This window comes from Triplophysa rosa, linkage group LG19, assembly GCF_024868665.1.
Source record: "Triplophysa rosa linkage group LG19, Trosa_1v2, whole genome shotgun sequence".
Taxonomy (NCBI): Eukaryota; Metazoa; Chordata; class Actinopteri; order Cypriniformes; family Nemacheilidae; genus Triplophysa; species Triplophysa rosa.
In genome coordinates this window covers 1,841,387-1,862,079 of record NC_079908.1, presented here as the reverse complement: position 1 = coordinate 1,862,079, position 20,693 = coordinate 1,841,387, and the positions used below count along the sequence as shown (strand labels likewise).

Below are 20,693 nucleotides of genomic sequence, written 5' to 3'. Positions count from 1 at the left end.
ATTTGAGTTGTGCAAACTAGAGTTAAAATGATGTAAACCTAACATACATTTCCAGTGCAATGAACTTAATAGTACAAATGCTGTGAGGAATACCCATAAATCCTTGTGCCTGGAAAGTTTGATTATTCATGCTTTTTTAAAATAATAAGCACTTTTGTGGCATTTATATAGATGTTAATAAGATGTATAACGAAATTTAAGATGTATATAGTATTATTGATGTTCTTTTGTTGTGAATAATCATTTTCTGTGACGTTACCATTCAGGTGATTCGTGTTTGCTTTGATAAGCATAGACCCTGTTCAACCCATTGTATTTCTTTCCACAGTAAGGAAGACACATCAGAAATGCAGTATGATGTGTGCTTCTGTGGAGAATCATTCAATGACTGACATCAAATCAGTCATCAATTATTTCAATACCATTTGTTATAATAATATACTTCATTATGCTGCCCATTTAACTGAAGTTTTGACCAGTGTAATGCCATAACAGAGAGCATGTGTCATCACACAAGTCTCTGTTGTATAATGCCCACTCTGGGATTATAGAGGGAAATAACTGATCTAAAAAATCATGAATATAATCTTAGGGGTACTTGGCATTGCTAAATGCCAATCACGTGTACTGTAGTGGCAAATTCGACCTTGGTCTGTCCATCCAGTTATACTAACAGGATGGACAGGTATTCCATACAATCAGGATTAGGAAATTTTTATTTTTTACAATACAACCTAGAATTTCTGCATATTTCCAGTCACTTCTCGGATAAGACACCAACCCACAGGTTGTTTTTAAGAAACTCAGATCCCAAGAGCCGTAACTTGGAAAAGCCAATATATGTGAACTTAAATGGATATGCGATTTTAAATAGTTGCCGTTTTGTTATTTTGTTGTTTCCATTGTCTGATTGATGTGTCCACCCTGTATATTCAAGAGTTTAACAATATGTAATATTCCAGCCAATTTTGGTGAACATCAAGTTGCTATCTTTTAAATTAAATGTAGAAATTGAAATGAAATGTTATAAGCAATAAAATCTATCCAAGAAACATACGCTACTCACAAAAAGTTAGGGATAATCGACTTTCGAGTGAAATTTCAGAATGCACCTAAAATGCACTATAATCTTTACAGGTGATCTTAATTTGAGTTTTGAATGCACATGTCCACTGTTCAATGTTTCAGTACTTGTCGCATTACATGCTGTTCTCCAACAAGGTGATTAGAGAAGCAAGATGGAGGTGGTGGCATTACACTCTGGGCAGGTGCGTCTAGTCAATACAAAATTGCCCTACACTTTGAGAATGGTACTGTGACAAGCCAATACTACATGAACAACATCATTAATTCAGTCATTGAGCAACACAGGTCTGATTTCCTCTTCATGGACGACAGTGCCCCAGCTCATTGAGGTCGCATCATCAGGGAACGGCTTCTGGAGGCTGGGGTACCTCAAATGGAGTGGCCTGCACTTTCTCCAGACCTGAATCCCATGGAAAACCTATGGCAAGTCGTCATGTAGAGTGTCGTAACCCTGCACCCTACTTTCATAATACAATATGCATGTAGCATGAACTATTTACATTTACAACTTTTTGTGAGTAGTGTACATGTGAAAAATTACTCTATTACAAAATAGAATCAGACAAGATTAAGAGACACGGTCTGTTGGTTGCAGTAAGAATTATACACAAGCATGTAGGCTATTATGTTTGTCCATAACGGGATGGACATTTTGTGTCATTCATTTAAAATGTTTTGATAAATGATCCAGTTCAAAGTGATCAGAATTGTGGAACGACATTTCTGGATCAATTGTTCACACATTACCAGGGTAATGGGATGAAAGGTGCTACCAATGCTAGGGTCCTACAACAATGAAAATGATTGGCCAGTAAGAAAAATGTGAGAAACATAAGCAAACAGCCAATAACCGCACTGGAGGTGTCTTTGCCCCACTATAAAAAAGTTCAACAGCAGATTATCTTTTTTTACTATTTTATAAATGTTCTTGTTTATTAGGAAAAAGCATATCAACTACAAATTACAAATCACTAAAAGCAAATTACACCCGCCTATAATTCAGTTATTCTGAATATGATACAAGATTTCACCATATTTTACGTTTCTTCTTTCACTAAGCCAAGGACTACTATTGAGTGTTAACAATTTTAATAAAACATGTGCAGCTATTTTTTATGGCTCTATGGATATTTTCTTTTGTTTCACCCAGTTATCCTAGCCATAAAAGTCTTGAGATCCACTACAAGATGCACCAAAACGCTCTTGTACAAGAACACAAATCTACACGTACACAATTTCAAGCCACTTATCCTCTCAGAGGACTTTTCAGCTTGCAAGCTTTTTTTAATCCATTTTTTGTTAGGTAAAAGATCTTTTATACTATCACAAGAGTTTTCTCATTAGGATTTGATCACAGCTGCTATGAATGAAGCACACAAACAGAAAACAGATGGGAATTGTCCAATTTCTTGCAGTTATATTAATAGCAAAAATGAGATGGAGAGCATGTTTGAATAAAGAAAGAAAAAACAAGCCAAGACATTTCAGCTGACAAAAAGAGTACACTTTGATATGCAAACTAAATTTAATGTTAAACTCCATAAATTAGATCAGTGATTGGAATATTGCTTATGGTCCAAATCCGGTTGGCAGCGATTTCAAAGGCTACACAAGCGCATCACTCGTGTCATGTACGATCAACAAAAAGTTTGTCTTTCTTCACGCGATTCCAGTTGATAACCTGAGGTCAGTTTCCCTTTTTTCAGACCATCATACTGTTTTGGATGTCTACACCGCTGTAAAGAAACGTAAGATATGATACTAAAACATACCCATATTAACAGCCAAGCTAGAATACAGTCAAAAACAAAACACATTAAAAGACTAAAAGTTTTCATCGATGAGCATAAAAAGGTGAACATGTAAGGCATATATCCATCTGCTCTATAAACAATAAAACAACACGTTACGACCAGGTGGTGTAAATGTCACATAATTTCATGAATTTATATTTACACTAGGATTAACACTTGAACTGTACTGAAAATGACTCCCATTCAGCTGGGGACACAGAACACTGTGTGACGGTGATGTAAACAGAACAAGCCACCCACTAAAAGCAGCTTTCTTCCATTCACAATGAGCAATGGTTTATTTTCGTTTCTCAGCGAGTTCATATGAAGATACGAACGTTACTGCAGACACCTCCAAAATCCAAGCAGCACATGCGCAAAGAAAACCCCTAACCTCACAGCGCTTAAAATCGTGATGACGAGTGAGGAAACCAGTGTCCATGAGGAGGCTGGACGCTAAACATCCGCCTCTCCTGTAACAGACGGCGAAACGTGGAAGAGAAGGTGTCCAAGCGGGGCAAGTCAGTGTATGGTCAGATGTTGATGTCACAGTCAACATTACATCATGACCCCTGAGGGTTTATTGGCAAGAAAATGTAGCAAGGACCCCAAAAAAGCATGACAAAATCATCTGCAGATCACGGAGTTTTTGCATCATTGCTTTGTTTTTAATCAGTTTGTCTCATCTAGTACCTATTCTAGTTAAGAGAAACCACTTCATATAACACAACCTTTACGCTCCAGGAAAAAATAAAAATGAAGGTCAGGGTGGAATCGCACATCATTCAGACAAATAAAATGGTGATTCTGTTGAATATATAAAGGACCACTGCAGAGTAGTTTCCATAAAGATCAAACAAAAGCCTTATTCTACCCCAACATGACACAATAGGAATAAAACTATTTAAGGTCTTGAATAAAACAAAGAATGGAAGAAATTCTCATGCCCTCTGGTCTTTCTCTGATTTAGAAATGCTATCAGATGTGAATGAGGTGATGGTGGAAGAGCCGTGATGTGACAATCATGAGCTATTTGTTGGCAAGTTGTTGCATGCTTGTGCGGTCAAGTTTTAACCGCAGATAAGCTCAAGGACAGGTGACCGTTCACTTTGGAGGCTTTGTGTCTTGCGCAGGCGCTCGGTAACTTGTGTTTTTGGCATCATCTTTAGCGGAAGGGCCTCCGACAGGCTGGGCGGGACCTGAACCAAGCTGTGTTTGGGATCGGCTGGATTGCTGGGATGGATGACGGCGCCGTCCATCGCCACTGGAAGGATGTCTCTTTCGCCCTCCTTCCTCCATAGGGGGCTAAAGTTCACAAATAAACATCTTATATTAATAACCACAAACGCATAATTACCATGGCCCAGTAGTGCAAAACAAAACAATGAATTGACCCTTCGCAAAACCCCGCCCCCCTTCGTTCCTGTTGCTATGTCCGACAAGCTTTCGGTATCAGCCATGCGTTTCCCAGTGTAAATTTGTGCACTCCCTGGGGAAATAGTGAAGAATTTCTGGAAAAATGACACGCTGATTTCAGAGAGAAGGGTCTGCAATATGCATTCGAGGGATACATTCATGATTTGAGATAACGAACAATAATTATACCTATATTTGCATCCACACCAGCAGATGATAATGTCACGTTAATTCTAAACTCGCACGATGCAGTAGGTTACTACTGTCACACAAATGGATGTATAGCTAAGCTAAATGTGGTGTATTAAGTGATAAATATTTACTCTAAAATTCTCATTACTAGGACTACAAATTTCGGAGTGAGAAAGAGAGTAACTTCGGACAGAGTTTTGGTTGGCAGTGATCATTCTTTGTGAAATTAAAATATTAGTTCAGTACAGAAAAGAATAACAGTCCATCAGTGTCTTAACCTTGATTTGTGTTAAATACAACAAACAGTACAGCTGTTGCTTTACGACTTCATTGCTGAAAACTTCTTTCCTTTAAAATGTCACTGCAATTGCTGCTCTCTGAAGGCTGAAGGTGCGCTCATCACATCACAGGGACGCAAAGCATATCTTGCCAGCTTGCTCTCATACTTGTAATATGCAAGTAATATAATAAGTATTATATTCCGCCTTAAAACACCATTTTCTGAACGCTCATACATTAATGATTCCAACAACATCGCGTCTCGTACAGGCGACTGCACAGCCCAGTGTCACTGTTTAGAATGGCGATTTTCTCAAGATTTACAAGTAGTTGTAAACGTTTGAGATATTGTAAGTACTCAGCTGAACAAAATATATAACACTAACCTAGTTGTTTTTGGATATTTTACTGCAAAATTGTTACAACTGCACCTTTAACTTTAAAATCTTACTGATTACCTATAAAGCCCAACACGTTTTAACTGCTTAGTACTTGAGTGAGCTACTCTTGTATTACAGTCCTTCACGTGCATTACGCTCTCAGGCGTCCTGTCAGTTGGTAATACCTAGAAGTTCAAAATCAAGTGCAGGTGGTAGATCCTTTTCCTATCTAGCTCCTAAACTTTGGAACAGTCTTCCTTGTATTGTCCGGGAGGCAGACACACTGTCAGTTTAAATCTAGATTTAAGACGCATCTTTTCAACCTTGCATACACTACCCTTCCATAACACAAATCCTCGGAGGGTTTAGGCTACATTATCATTAATAATCTAATAGCATTTGAAATTTTGTGGTGAAGACGTGTCAAGTGACCTCGTCCTTCTTTATCCAGCACTATCATCTCAGCTCTTGTCAAGTCGCCGCTTCCCATTCTCCGCTCTACCATCAGGTCAGGCCATGAACTGCATCCTGCTCGCTGTGGTAACCTTGGAACAATGAGACAAGACTGGCTGAGAGTAGAGTACTGTTCTGCACTCTTTGATGCAACAAGTACATCAGTTGTGTTTTTGGTTCCGGTTGATCTAACTAGTGCAGCCTAAACCCTCAGAATATTTATATTATGGAAGTCTAGTGTATGCAAGATTAAAAAGATGCGTCTTTAGTCTAGATTTAAACTGACAGAGTGTGTCTGCCTCCCGGACAGTGCAGGGAAGACTATTCCAAAGTTTAGGCGCTAGATAGGAAAAGGATCTACCACCTGCACTTGATTTTGAAATTCTAGGTATTACCAACTGACAGGACGCCTGAGAGCGTAATGCACGTGAAGGACTGTAATACAAAAGGAGTTCATTCAAGTACTGAGGAGCTAAACCATGTAAGGCTTTATAGGTAATAAGCAAGATTTTAAAGTTAACGCGATGCTTTATAGGTAACCAGTGCAAGGTTGACAGAACCGGGCTAATATGTTCATACTTTTTTGTACGTGTAAGAACTCGAGCTGCCGCGTTTTGGACCAATTGGAGTTTTTGTAATAAGCCTGCAGGGCAACCACCTAACAGTGCATTACAGTAATCTAGTCTTGATGTCATGAATGCATGAATTAACTTCTCTGCATCTGACATTGACAGCATATGACGTAGTTTAGATATATTCTTAAGATGGAAAAACGCAATTTTACAGGTGTTGGCGACGTGGCTCTCAAATGACAGATTACTATCGAATAGAACGCCAAGATTCTTTGCTGACGACGAAGGTTTTATGGAACATCCGTCAATAGTTAACAGTATTCTTGGTTGTTACTATAGCAGTTTTCGGTCCAATAAGTAACACTTCGTTTTGTCCGAGTTCAGTAATAAAAAGTTGTTACTCATCCAGTTTTTTATATCGACGACGATAGAAAACACTTTGGATGCGAGCAACATTAGCGCACACAGCTCGGTTCCGGTTGAAAATTCCCGCAGCTGGGAAACTTCGTGACTGTGAGACGGCGTAGTCGCAGGACAAAACATCACTCGACCGTTCCGATTACAGTCTCGAACAGGTTTGCCCCGCTCAGTGACGCACCGACTGAGAAACCTGCTGAAAGTGCCCTAGTTATCGGTGATTCTATTGTTCGGAACGTTAACATAGAGGCACCAGCCACCATAGTCCAATGTTTACCGGGAGCCAGAGCGCCTGACATCAAGTCAAATTTAAATGTGCTGGCTAAGGCTAATCGTAAATTCAGTAAGATTGTCATTCACGTCGGCACAAATGATGTTCGACTCCGTCAATCGGAGATCACAAAAGATAACATTAAAGAGGTGTGTGAGTCGCAAGCAGATGTCAGACACTGTAATATTCTCTGGCCCCCTCACTGCTTATCGTGGTGATGAGATTTATAGCAGATTATCATCACTAAATGGCTGGTTGTCTGAGTGGTGCCTGCAGAATGATATAGTTTTTATAAATAACTGGAAGAGTTTTGAGGGCAGACCTGACCTGTTGAAACGAGATGGTCTCCATCCCTCCTGGGCTGGGCTTCCATCCTGTCTAGAAATATGGCAAAAGTCTTAATAATGCTAAAGTTTGACTCCTTGGGCCCAGGTCAGGGAGCAGACAGAATCTTAACCAACTGTCTGCTTGCCGTCTCACGTCGCAGAATACACAAAATGTACAACATGTATAATCCGTTCTCCCAAACATCACAAAATAGAGACTGTGTCTGTCCCCCGGATTAGCAAACATAAAATAATGCGTAAACCTCTTGAAAGTAATTTAATAAACGTTAAACAAACTAAACATGAACAAAATACAGATAATCAACTGTTACGACTCGGATTGCTAAATATTAGATCTCTCTCTAATAAAGCACTTTTTGTTAACGATATGATAACAGATCATAAAATAGACATGCTCTGTTTGACAGAAACATGGCTAAAACCAGATGATTATATTGCTTTAAATGAATCTGTCCCCCAAGATTATTATTATAAACACGAGCCTCGTCTAAAAGGCAGAGGGGGAGGTGTCGCAGCACTTTACAATAACTCTCTTAGCATTTCCCAGAAGTCGAACTCTAAATATAATTCTTTTGAAGTCATGGTTCTTCATGTTTCAACACCTAATACTAAAGATAAAACATTTTTAAAAATTATTTTAGCTATTGTATATAGGCCTCCAGGGCACCACACAGATTTTATTAAAGAATTTGGTGGGTTCTTATCAGAACTAGTACTGGCCGCAGATAGACTCCTTGTCGTTGGTGACTTTAACATCCACGTAGATAACGTTACAGATGCCTTAGGAATGGCTTTCAAAGACACTCTTAACTCCATGGGCATTAGTCAACATGTGTCAGGACCCACTCACCTTCGTAATCATACTTTAGATTTAATACTGTCTTACGGTATAAATGTGGACGACGTTAAAATCCTTCAGCAGAGTGAAGACATTTCGGATCATTATCTGGTATTATGTTTGCTTCACTGGCCTACGGCTGCAAATAAAACTCATTGTTACAAATATGGTAGTACAATAACTTCAACTACCAAAGATGCGTTTCTCGATAATCTGCCCGAATTGTCTCAAATCACTAGCATGAGAAATAACGTTGAAGATCTTGACATTACCACTGAAAATTTTAATTCCACCTTCTCGGTAACGCTAGACACAGTTGCTCCTCTACGTTTAAAGAATATCAAAAATGGCAGCCCCACACCGTGGTATAATGAACACACTCAGGCTCTAAAGAAAGCGGCCCGAAAAATGGAGCGCATCTTTAAGAAAACTATATTAGAGGTATTTCGTACAGCATGGAAGGATAGTATTCGAAAATACAGGAAAGCCCTAAAAACTTCTAGATCCGCCTTCTTTTCATCACTAATAGAAGAAAACCAGCACAAACCTAGGTTTTTATTTAACACAGTGGCTAAATTAACAAAAAATAAATCGACAGTGACTTCTGATCCTGTATATCAGCATAGCAGTGATGAATTTATGAACTACTTCACATATAAAATCCAAGATATTAGAGAAAAAATTATAACAATGCAATCAGAAGTGAAACCCGCTGAACAAACTAACTACAGCGCCCATAAGGAGAAAATGCAATTATTTTATACCGTAGATCAAGATGAGCTGTCTAAAATTATTAGATCATCTAAATCACCAACATGCATGCTAGACCCTATACCTACAAATCTACTGAAAGAGATGCTCCCAGAAATTATAGATCCTCTTCTTGGTATTATTAACTCATCTCTGACATTAGGACATGTGCCTAAAGCATATAAAGTGGCAGTTATAAGGCCCCTTGTCAAAAAACCCCAACTCGACCCTAGAGAACTAGGGAACTACAGGCCTATATCGAATCTACCTTTCATATCTACAGTTCTGGAAAAAGTAGTTTCAACTCAATTATGCTCGTTCCTCCAAAGGAATGACATCAATGAAGAATTCCAGTCTGGATTTAGAGCATGTCACAGTACAGAGACTGCTTTGATCAGAGTTACAAATGATCTGCTATTGGCGTCTGACCGAGGTTGTATCTCGTTATTGGTGCTGCTAGACCTTAGTGCTGCATTCGACACCATTGACCACAGCACACTCCTACATAGACTCGAAAATTACATTGGCATTAAAGGAATAGCTTTGAAATGGTTTAAATCTTATTTATCCGACCGTTTTCAATTTGTAGCAATAAACAATGAGGTGTCACGCAAATCACAAGTCCAGTACGGTGTACCACAGGGCTCAGTCTTAGGGCCTCTGCTCTTCGCATTATACATGCTACCTCTAGAAGATATAATAAAGTGACACGGAGTTAGCTTTCACTGTTATGAAACCTTAGTGCTGCATTCGATACCATTGACCACAGCACACTCCTACATAGACTCGAAAATTATGTCGGCATTAAGGGAATAGCTTTGAAATGGTTTAAATCTTATTTATCCGACCGTTTTCAATTTGTAGCAATAAACAATGAGGTGTCACGCAAATCGCAAGTCCAGTACGGTGTACCACAGGGCTCAGTCTTAGGGCCTCTGCTCTTCGCATTATACATGCTACCTCTAGGAGATATAATAAAGCGACACGGAGTTAGCTTTCACTGTTATGCTGATGATACTCAACTTTATATTTCCTCGAAGCCTCATGAAACACAGCAGTTCCATCGAATAATGGAATGCATAGTCGATATAAAAAACTGGATGAGTAACAACTTTTTATTACTGAACTCGGACAAAACGGAAGTGTTACTTATTGGACCGAAAACTGCTATAAGTAACAACCAAGAATACTGTTTAACTATTGACGGATGTTCCATAAAACCCTCGTCGTCAGCAAAGAATCTTGGCGTTCTATTCGATAGTAATCTGTCATTTGAGAGCCACGTCGCCAACACCTGTAAAATTGCGTTTTTCCATCTTAAGAATATATCTAAACTACGTCATATGCTGTCAATCTCAGATGCAGAGAAGTTAATTCATGCATTCATGACATCAAGACTAGATTACTGTAATGCACTGTTAGGTGGTTGCCCTGCAGGCTTATTACAAAAACTCCAATTGGTCCAAAACGCGGCAGCTCGAGTTCTTACACGTACAAAAAAGTATGAACATATTAGCCCGGTTCTGTCAACCTTGCACTGGTTACCTATAAAGCATCGCGTTAACTTTAAAATCTTGCTTATTACCTATAAAGCCTTACATGGTTTAGCTCCTCAGTACTTGAATGAACTCCTTTTGTATTACAGTCCTTCACGTGCATTACGCTCTCAGGCGTCCTGTCAGTTGGTAATACCTAGAATTTCAAAATCAAGTGCAGGTGGTAGATCCTTTTCCTATCTAGCGCCTAAACTTTGGAATAGTCTTCCCTGCACTGTCCGGGAGGCAGACACACTCTGTCAGTTTAAATCTAGACTAAAGACGCATCTTTTTAATCTTGCATACACTACTCTTCCATAATATAAATCTTCAGAGGGTTTAGGCTGCATTAGTTAGATCAACCGGAACCAAAAACACAACTGATGTACTTGTTGCATCAAAGAGTACAGAACAGTACTCTACTCTCAGCCAGTCTTGTCTCATTGTTCCAAGGTTACCACAGCGAGCAGGATGCAGTTCATGGCCTGACCTGATGGTAGAGCGGAGAATGGGAAGTGGGGACCTGACAAGAGCTGAGATGATAGAGCTGGATAAAGAAGGACGCGGTCTCTTGACATGTCTTCACCACAAAATTTCAAATGCTATTAGATTATTAATGATAATCTTAAACTATAATTTATTTTATTATTAAGTTTATTTATTTTATTTAGCCTTGTTGTGCAAGCTCTCTGGAGCTTGTGCAGAGGCAGCAGCTTTTGCCAGAGGGGAACTGGAATCCCCTGGTTGGGCCTGGGTTCTCCTGAGGTTTTTTTTCTCGATTAGAGTTTTGGGTTCCTCGCCACCATTTACATACTGTTTTTTGCATTGTTTGCCTGGCCGGGGGGACTGCTTTAGAATTTTAAAGTTTTACTTAATTAATATTGCATATAGGAATTAGTCTGTTCTATTTGACCTGTGCTTCTCTCTCCTTTATCTTAAATGTGTGCTCTCACTGAGCGTGTGTGTGCGTGCGTACTTGTCTGTGTACGTGTGTGTGTGTGTGTGTGCGTGCGCGTCCGTGTGTGTGTGTCCATGTCTATGTGTGTTAGTACGTGTGCATATTGTGTGTGTGGAGTGTTTTGTATGTGGGTATGTCTGTCTTCTGTTTTTTCAACTTTTTCCTGTTTTTGCAGGTACAACTTTAATTGTTTTGATTATAGTCAATATGTCTTATGTACAGCTGCTTTGTAACAATGAAAATAAAAAGCGCTATATAAATAAAGTTGAGTTGAGATGTCCTAATGTCAGAGATGAGTTTATAATACTAAGAAGAGGATCTATAATTTCTGGGAGCATCTCTTTCAGTAGATTTAGCTTTAGAATTTAAAGCATTCGTATTTAATAATATAACTTTAAATTGTAACATTCTGCTTAATTTATTTAGTAGATTTAGATTCAATTTTATTGTCATTGCACATGTACAAGGCAACGAAATGTGACGAAATTACAGTTACAATTACATATAGTATTACATATAGATATAGTCCATATAATATTTGACCTGTGTTTCGCTCTCATTTTTCTTAAATGTGTGCTTCTCTGTGATAACCACGCTGTGTGTGTGTGTGTGTGTGTGTGTGTGTGCGTCAGTGCGTGTGTATTTTGTGCTGCATGCGGAGTTGTGTTTTATGCATGTGGGTGTGTATGAACCAGTGTTTGTTATCTGTGTATGTTCACTTTTTTTGTTTTTACTTGTATAACTTTTGTTTAGTTTATAGTCAATATGTTTCATGTACAGCTGCTTTGTAACAACAAAAATAGTAAAAAGCGCTATAAAAATTAAGTTGACTATTGGTATAGTTGTGATGTGTACTCCGCTATTCTCCATCATTTAGAATGATTTTGTAAGTCATCGTTTATCATTATAGTTTGAACGTCCGTTAAAGCTTGGTATAGATCTCTGTTAACTATTACAATAATTAAAACTTTTTTTTTTTCATATTAATCACCAAAGCTCTACTACGCCAGGTTTGTTGGACTGGTTTGTTTGTCAGACAAAACAGCAGTCAGTCACGGGGGCACATAATATCGGCTTTATGATTGGTCAGATCGCTTGTCAATCAAAATGCTTGGGCAGGGTCAATTGCAAAACTAATAGCAAATTTGAAAATGCAATTTCAAATCTAAAAGCAAAAACCATACAGTAAAACAAAATAAATCAGAAACAACAACAAATCAGACAAATCGGAATAGGTAGGTATTTTGTTGGAATGGGATACAGTAGTTATTCACCAGAGGAAGTATGTTCAGCATTACTGTGTGGCAGGACTTTAGGCGTTTTCAGAGCCTCATGAGCACTGAGCAGCACACGCCCTTTGTGCTTTCACACCGGCAGCATTTGCTGCGGAAAAACTTTTGCTGTGTGAAAGCACAAAGGGTGTGCGCTGCCCAGATTTGTAACAATGCTTTTGGATTTTTCATTTTGTTTTCAGATTTGTTGTTAGTTTTGCACTTTTTTTGTCACTGTACATAATCTGATTGGTCAAGCATTATATTTAGTTTATCATTTATTTTTCAATCCTTCCAAAATAAATCAAAACAGACTCAAACATAAGACCAGAAGGTCTAATAAGAAATTATTTTCAATTTCCTTTTATGTTTGAAATTAACATTACCAATTGACCATCATCAACAGTTTAAAAACCAGATGACAGGCACTTGTCTGTCTACTCACATCCACTCTGAAGTCCTCCAAGCGTTTAAACTTGCTTAAATGTTCCTGAAGCTTGGGGTCAATTTCCATGTTCTTTATTTTTGAGTATTTAAGAAACGCCCAAAACTTTTCAAGTCCATATAGCTGGCCTGTCAGGATACAGTAAGGAAAGATTAGATAGTGCTCCACTATACATATACAAGTACATAATATGAACTTCATGTTGGCATCTGCGTGAAAAAAGACAGACCCGCTTCATAGTCCTTAATGGTCTCCTCTTGAAAGTCTTTAAATATGTCCGGCCTGAACTTTCTCTCCAATCCATAGCTATAAAACCGGAAGAGGCACTCCAGACCGTACCTGTGTAAACGCAATAGTATTATCATTTATGTGCAAAACACACAACTACATCAGAAAACGACAATACGGTGGAATACTTCACGTTTTAACATTCAGAACTTCATGCACAAAGTGCAAAAAATGTAATTACTTGTCATCCTCTTAAACTCTAAAATGCATTAATCAAGAACTTGTTCAGTGTGCGTTTTAAACCAATGCAAATCATGACCAACCACCAACTTAAATCAAGTGTTTAGTCAAAGGAGGGGGTTTGTATACCTGTATCCTTCTTTTCCATCCTCCACCACCAGCTGTCTGAATTCCTCGTACATCTTTCTATTGAAGTGATCTCTCAAGAAGAACGACCAAAAGCGAAACAATGTGTTCATTTCCTGAGACTGGCCAATCCCCAGCCGCTTTCGCTCTGCAGTAAATGAGCAATGAAAAGTTATTACGATGATTCAACCGTAACGGAAAGTGTCTGACTTCTTACTGCAATAGCAGATCAAAGTTATTCTGGAACACACCATTGAGGGAACGCCTTCGGTACTTATGGTAAACATGTTGCGTGAATCCGTTCTCCTTGAGCAACTCATGAGAGGGGTGCTGGAATTTGGGCAGAGACTGCGGTGTGCAGCCATAATTGCCCACTGCTGTGGTGCTTTCTGATGGACTCGCATTTGAACTACAGCCAAGAGAAAAGCAAAAAGGCAAACATCAGTAATCATAAGAATGGACGAATATTGCATCTAGACTATTTTGGAATATATTACTGATAGTGCAAGACACTGGAATATATGGAAGCCTATGAAAAAGATGTTCAATTCAGTGGATGTAACAGTGTACATTTCTCACCTGACGGATGCCGTTCGTGAGCGATGCTCTCTCGAGTCCATTACCCAACCAACGTGGCACTCCATAGGTGGATTGGAGCTGTGTCGTGTCTTTCTTTTGCGGGGGGTCTGAGGAAAATAAGACAATTTCAATTTGCCAACAGGGCTGCACGATAAAACAAAAATAATCTGAACATCTGAACGCCAGAGGGTGCTCTCGTGCAGAAACTCCAAATATGCCTCACAGAAGAAGTACCACAACACATGTAGCTTCAGGAAATGACTGTGGGTATCTGTCTATCGCTATTCTACAAGCCTCCTCAGTTATTTTCATGATAATTAAGTTTATTTATAACGATAATGTTTGACGGGTGTTACTTTTTCAAATGCATGTTATAAACGACTCAAACTTGCACTGCTTTTAGATCTAGGGGCAGCCCAGCTGCATTGGCTTAATTGCGTATGGGACGTGGAGCTCAGCTTTCCCGGTGGTGCGGGAAAAACTTGGGTTCCTGCTAGTGTTGTCACGATACCAAACTTCGGTACCAGTCGGTACTAAATGTGACTATACTTGCATTTCCCGCTATCATTTTGAGCGCTGTTGAACAGATTATTAAAGACCTCTGATGGGCTATTGTGTTTCCAAGCTCATCGGATATGTCTTTGAATGGCTCAATACCGAGCACTTGCACAACCAAACCCGGAAGCGCGTGAAATGATCATTGCATCGCACTCTACACAGATCCACACGGAAGCGTTTGATTTTTACTTCGATAGACTTTCAAACGCTTCCGTGTATACATCTTTCATACAGCGTTTGTCCGCATTAATCCACAGGTTTTGCAAACGCTGCATGTTGCGGTTTTAGTTAATTTAAATGTATGCTCTCAGTAGAGACTTCGACGCGTTTATATTAGACAGTGACTAGATCGGCCATTTGTATAGTTTCAAGCCATCAAATCGCGGAATGGCCTATTTTAGTCGCTGTATATAGATAATGTTAAATCATATCATATAGACGTCTCAACTTCCAGACTCGGGATTTTCTGTATACGTTACAAAACGCTGTTCAGTTCCCCACTTAATAAAAATGACACCACACACAGTTTTGAGTACCAAAACAGCCGTGTTTGGCTTCTATTAGTCTGTTTGGACTCTCTGGAAACATAAAGATAACTCCCAAAATGATGTTCTTCTGAATGAAGCAGTCGCTCTGCATTTATAACAAGCGTGTGCATGACGTAGAAATCGTAGAAAGGATCCTGTTGGCCAGCAGTATAATTACCACGCGCACATCCCCAAACCCCCACCCCAATCCCGCCACGAATTAAAATAAATCAAATTTATGCAATTTACGCGGGTGATCCCAGTGAGGTAAAAAAATACAGAAAACCGTATTTATAAAGAAAAATCACATCCCTGATTAAGATCAAATTCGGTATACACCTTAATGGAGCATATTATGTAAAGAAATACCGAAGAGCCTAGAACGTGAACGGAAAGCACATCAATAAAGGATCACATTACAAAGTGTAAGCGCCTGGTATATACCGGACATTTAGTGTTTGGGAATGTCGCAGGAACATGGGTTTGGCCGCATTGTGGGGAAGGCTGAGCTCCATGTCCTCCGTGAAGCCGATGAGCCCGTGTTTATGAAGAAGCACACTGATTGGCAGAGATGCGGAAATCGAAGGAAAAAGTGAGGCGAGTTAAGATAATGGTATATATTGTTATAGTGTTTAATTACTGCTTTATATTTTATTTATTCGTTTATATAATATATTGAATATATTTATTTATTCCTAGTTTTTTGCATTCTAACCTTGATTATTTTCACTGATATGTTTTCTTTTAAGTGGTTCAGGTTGCTGTATTTTTATTTATTCGTTTATTTACAATTTATTTTATATTCTACTTTTAAAATATGGCTAGTTTCGTTTTTTAAGAAAATACTTGTTTTTCACATTATAGGCTATTTTTGCGGTATGATCCAGAGAAAAAAGGTTTCATTAAGTGTCTGAATGCTTTTTTGTTTTTTTTTGTTAGCTGTTTTGGTTTGTTTCACTAGTTCACTAGTGAAATATTATATTGAGACGTATAATCATAACTTGGGGTGGCAGTGTCACAGTGGATTGCATTATGCGTGGATTGCATTACACTAACAGTGTGTGCAAAGTGTTCTTGTGTAGAGCATACTTGTCGCATAAAAGAGCAAAAGTGCTATACACAAATTCATACATACTTTGGCATCCAGTGGTCGTCCTTCTTTTACCACAGGGTAGAAACGGGGTGTCTGCGTGGGGTCCTTTAGCCGCGGGGTACGAGGTGTTCGCGGTGTGCGGGCACTGCGGTAGTTAGGTGAGTCAGGCACTGTAGTTGGAAGAGAGCGTGCAATAGCAGACGGTTCTGGAGCACCAAACAGTTTGTTGGCCAGGGCTTCTGTGGGGACTAGAAGACAAAAAGGTAGATAAGTTTCCCAAGTTCAGAAAAAGTCAGGTTTGTAGTACAGTTCAAGATTTGTACATTCTGTAGGCTAGAGCAGAAATTAAATTCCTAGGGCGGTTAAATCGGAAATCAGAACAAAAGCAATTGCTAATTTGCTAAACATTAACCCATTTGTGTCTTGCACATTCACACTTTTTTTGTTGTTGCCAAAAGTAGTCCCGTGTTCTTTAAATTTCTCCCCATTACACAGTCTCCCTATCATACTCTCATATGAAGCAGGTTTAGTAATATTCCCATCAATCCAGTCTTTTCAGTTGTGTAAAATCATCCTGACAGCTCTCCTTAAGGTTAGGAATCGGATGCTTGATATAAAAGTATTAAGCTGTATACATAGAGTACAGCTGAGACTCATGCTATTATACAGTCTATGAAAATTCAGTATGGGGCATCCATGTAGGATCATGAACCATTTCTAATGATTGTAGATTTTGAAAGTCTGCTTGAGATAAACTGACTGTAAAAGGGCTGGCATGGTAAAATTAGACCGGTCTAAACTTCATGTATTGTGGCACAATGGATACTCCATTAAATGAGGTGGTATTACTCAGAAATGCAATCATGTGTACAGATTTCTCACGGTATAGACCTTTTTGATTGTACGATGATATTGTGGGAGTTTTGTATGAGGCTAGTAGACCATATTTACACACCCTGTTAAGAAATAGAACAGTAAGCAAGGGAAGAAAAGTATGTGTCCGCAAAGGAAGTGTTGAAGGTGTGGGACATAGCTGGGTGGCCAAGACAGGGACCATTTCTTGAAAAGAAAAAGTCAACAGTTCATTATATTTGTAAATATGAACACGTGAACAGAAAACCCGCTTAGCAATAACATGAATGATTTTTTAAAAGGATGCAAGAACATTAAATGGGAGAAATGTGACATTACAGTGTTCAACAAAGCGTGTCTCTGGAGCTGAGAATATAGCAAATTTGTGGAGACAACATTATTCTGCTTTGTTTAATTGTGTAAAGAGTGAGATGTTCTACTGTATGGATACAGTGTGTGTTACTACAAATGAAGTATATCAAACAACAGCTCGAACAGTCATTTGTATGTTTGCTTTATTACATTCATTTATGCTATTGCTGGTAATTTGATTATTCGTTCTCATTTATTAGGGGCTGTGTCAACTGTTTCCAATGGAAACGCCTTGTTTTTTGAAAATGCGAGCAGCTGGCGGTTTTTCCCATGCTCAGCGCTGACATTCGACCGGGCGCGCAGAGTTGAAAAATGCTCAACTTGGGGCAGAACGTCAGCCTGCAGCGGGCGTTTTCAGGCAAGTGCCTGGCGTTTTCAGCCACGTAAACACACCTCGGTGGACACAGCCCCTTACTGACAGAATAGTTGTCTTTGACAGTATTTGAAATATGATTAACTAGACAATATTATTTATTTATTGCTAATTTGAATCACTAGCACGATCGGTCCTGTAGAAGAAATTCTTAGTGTTGAGCCTGGTGTAAGCGAAGCTTCTTGTAGTGACACCAAAGAAATTGCGTTTTCCTTACATGAGTTGTTTACAACAGATAAAGGAAAAGTGTAGCATACAATCATTTTCATTTTTACAAATGTGCTCATCTAGCAAATATCGAAGATAACAGTTCAAGGGTTTGACCTTTTCAATGTCTGCATGACTGCCTATACCTACTGGCTTAAGAACAAATGTATTGCGTGTATTTTTATTTAAAAAATTGGTATAAAACTGGAGGAAAGAATGTAATTCAATAATTGTATAATTACCCCCCCACCCTTTATGTATTTGTGTTGTTGTCCTTTTTTCCCGTAGTTGTTGTTCCCCTATACCGTTTTGTACTGTTTTATTGCCTTTCACTGTCTAAAATAAAAAAAGTTTAAAAAATGTTACAAATGTGCTTCACAAAGTATTGTGAAGTTGTTGAAAGATGATTTATAAACAAGAAATGATCTGTACTTCACTTTTCCCACTTGAAACTGGGAATCAATAAGAATTGGAATCAAAAGGCAGTATGGGAATTGAGAAAATTCAATGCTAAAATTTTTTAATAAAAAATAGTATATTGTGCATAAATAGAATGAGGCATGTGAGGTATCTGATCAAGTGTTATTACAAAATGTTACAACGCAAAAACAAAACAAGAAAAATTACTACTTACTCTGCTGGGGTTGTGGTGGTCCTGGAGGAACCTCCTGGTTGGGGTCAACAGGCGGTTCCGGGGTTAAGCAGTCAAACTGCTCTCTGCTGATCAAATGCACCTTCTTGAAGTTCTCAACTTCTTGCTGTTGTGATGACATAGAAGTTAAACTAAATGACTTGAAAGCATATGTAAATAAGAGCTGCATGATCCTGTCACCAGTACAAGTCCATATACTGCACCATATCATAGCAAGGCATGAGGGACAAAAAGGTGTAAGAGACAAAAATAAACCAATAATTTTCACACGTCATCCATTCACATTCAGTTACAACAAGCCAGGCCACAACCCCTGCAGAAATGAAACGACACACAGAAAATGTAATAAACATGTTGGAGACCGTACCCGTGCCAAAAAGAGCCATAATGCCCAAACGTCTATCAACCAGGAGCACTCTGAAGTGAACATTGTCAGGGTTTATTTAGTGCCATGGCACTAACACTGTTGGATTTGCTGGATGTGACACGTGAACAGCACAAAAAGAACCATACAAAAGCAACAACAAACACAGTAACCATTCTGTCCTGCCATATCCAGAAACACTGCGCTAAAGAACACACTCGCTGGCTATGAGAGGAACAAGAAGTGAACAGGAATAGACATGAACCTAGAAGCTGTCAGAATAGCACACTTAAAACTCGACAAAGAATTATAACAGTGAGCAGGTAGCCTATACATCACACCATTCACACAAACAGTACAATGCCACTGCACTATACGCGTCAGTCCTGTTAGGCAGTACAACTGAATCTCTCCCTCTTTGATGTCTAAATATAGTTATAAAAATATTAAAGCCACAATATTTCAAGATGAAACTGTTTCATGACATTTCAAGTTGGAAAAAAGACACGATTTTCATCTTTTAATATTTTGCCAAAGTTAACATGGGCCTGACAATGTAATAATTTCGTCCCTTTACTTGGAACAGATTTTGCCCTTTTTGCCATTTCTCAGGAGGTGAAATAAGATCGTTTTTGTACTACATCAAGTAGGGATCTGACGACCTTAAATCACGATTGATCTTGAAGGTGTCCTCAATCCACTTTTCAACAGAATCGCGAGGATCATGATCTTGTCTGTGGTCTAAAACAAGAGGTGTGTTCGACATCATTCAGCGCTGCACATACCCATTTGCGTATGACATTGAAAGCATACTGAGCTTTCGCGGTGCTTCAAATAACTCTCGCCGTGCTGCGAGGTCTGCAAAGCTTAATGATTTTTTGCTAGATGGCTGTGCTGATTGGCCAAAATACAGTGGTGTGAAAAAGTGTTGGCCCACTTCCTGATTTCGTATTTTTGTGCATATTTGTCAAACTTTAATGTTTCAGATCATCAAACAAATTTAAATATTAGTCAAAGATAACACAAGTAAACACAACATGCAGTTTTTAAATGGTTTTTATTATTAAAGGTCTCCTCAGACGAGCACTTTCAACAAGTTGGTATGATTTGTTAGGGTCTTTATGAAATGTCTGGAACATATTTTGCTTAAAAACACTCAATGGCCGTGTAAACAAAACCCTTCTTGCCTCGTCAAAAACAGCTATGCTCACAGCAACCGTTTTGGTGCATGTCTCTTTAACTGATAATGAGTTGCAGAGAACCCCACCCCCCTTCTGTCCGGCGTGTCAACACAACACACATTCAGCTAAACTCCAAGTGTCCATCTGCACTTATATACAGTAAGTTTAACACTTGCATTGAATGTTCTATTTAGCCCGTGACTGAATTAGCTCCCTTCGCTATCATATGCGAACGTTATTCTCCTATATATACGGTACATTTACGTCAATTCAGACTGTTGATAAATATTACTTACATCGGCAGTTTTGTCTCGTTCAGTCGGTCTTGATCCCTCTTG

General features: G+C 38.8%; 1 protein-coding gene across 1 annotated transcript in view; it reads right to left on the bottom strand.

The window, feature by feature from the left end:
- Window positions 1-2,592: 2,592 nt before the first annotated feature.
- The window catches only part of larp1 (La ribonucleoprotein 1, translational regulator), a 39,549-nt gene continuing 21,448 nt past the window's right edge, over window positions 2,593-20,693 (bottom strand). The window contains exons 9-16 of the mRNA XM_057359952.1: window positions 18,793-18,916; window positions 16,397-16,602; window positions 14,177-14,283; window positions 13,849-14,006; window positions 13,601-13,745; window positions 13,233-13,342; window positions 13,004-13,131; window positions 2,593-4,184 (exon numbers count right to left, since the gene is read on the bottom strand). Coding sequence (XP_057215935.1) covers window positions 3,984-4,184; window positions 13,004-13,131; window positions 13,233-13,342; window positions 13,601-13,745; window positions 13,849-14,006; window positions 14,177-14,283; window positions 16,397-16,602; window positions 18,793-18,916 — 1,179 coding nt within the window. The 3' untranslated portion in view covers window positions 2,593-3,983. The remainder of the gene's footprint in view (window positions 4,185-13,003; window positions 13,132-13,232; window positions 13,343-13,600; window positions 13,746-13,848; window positions 14,007-14,176; window positions 14,284-16,396; window positions 16,603-18,792; window positions 18,917-20,693) is intronic.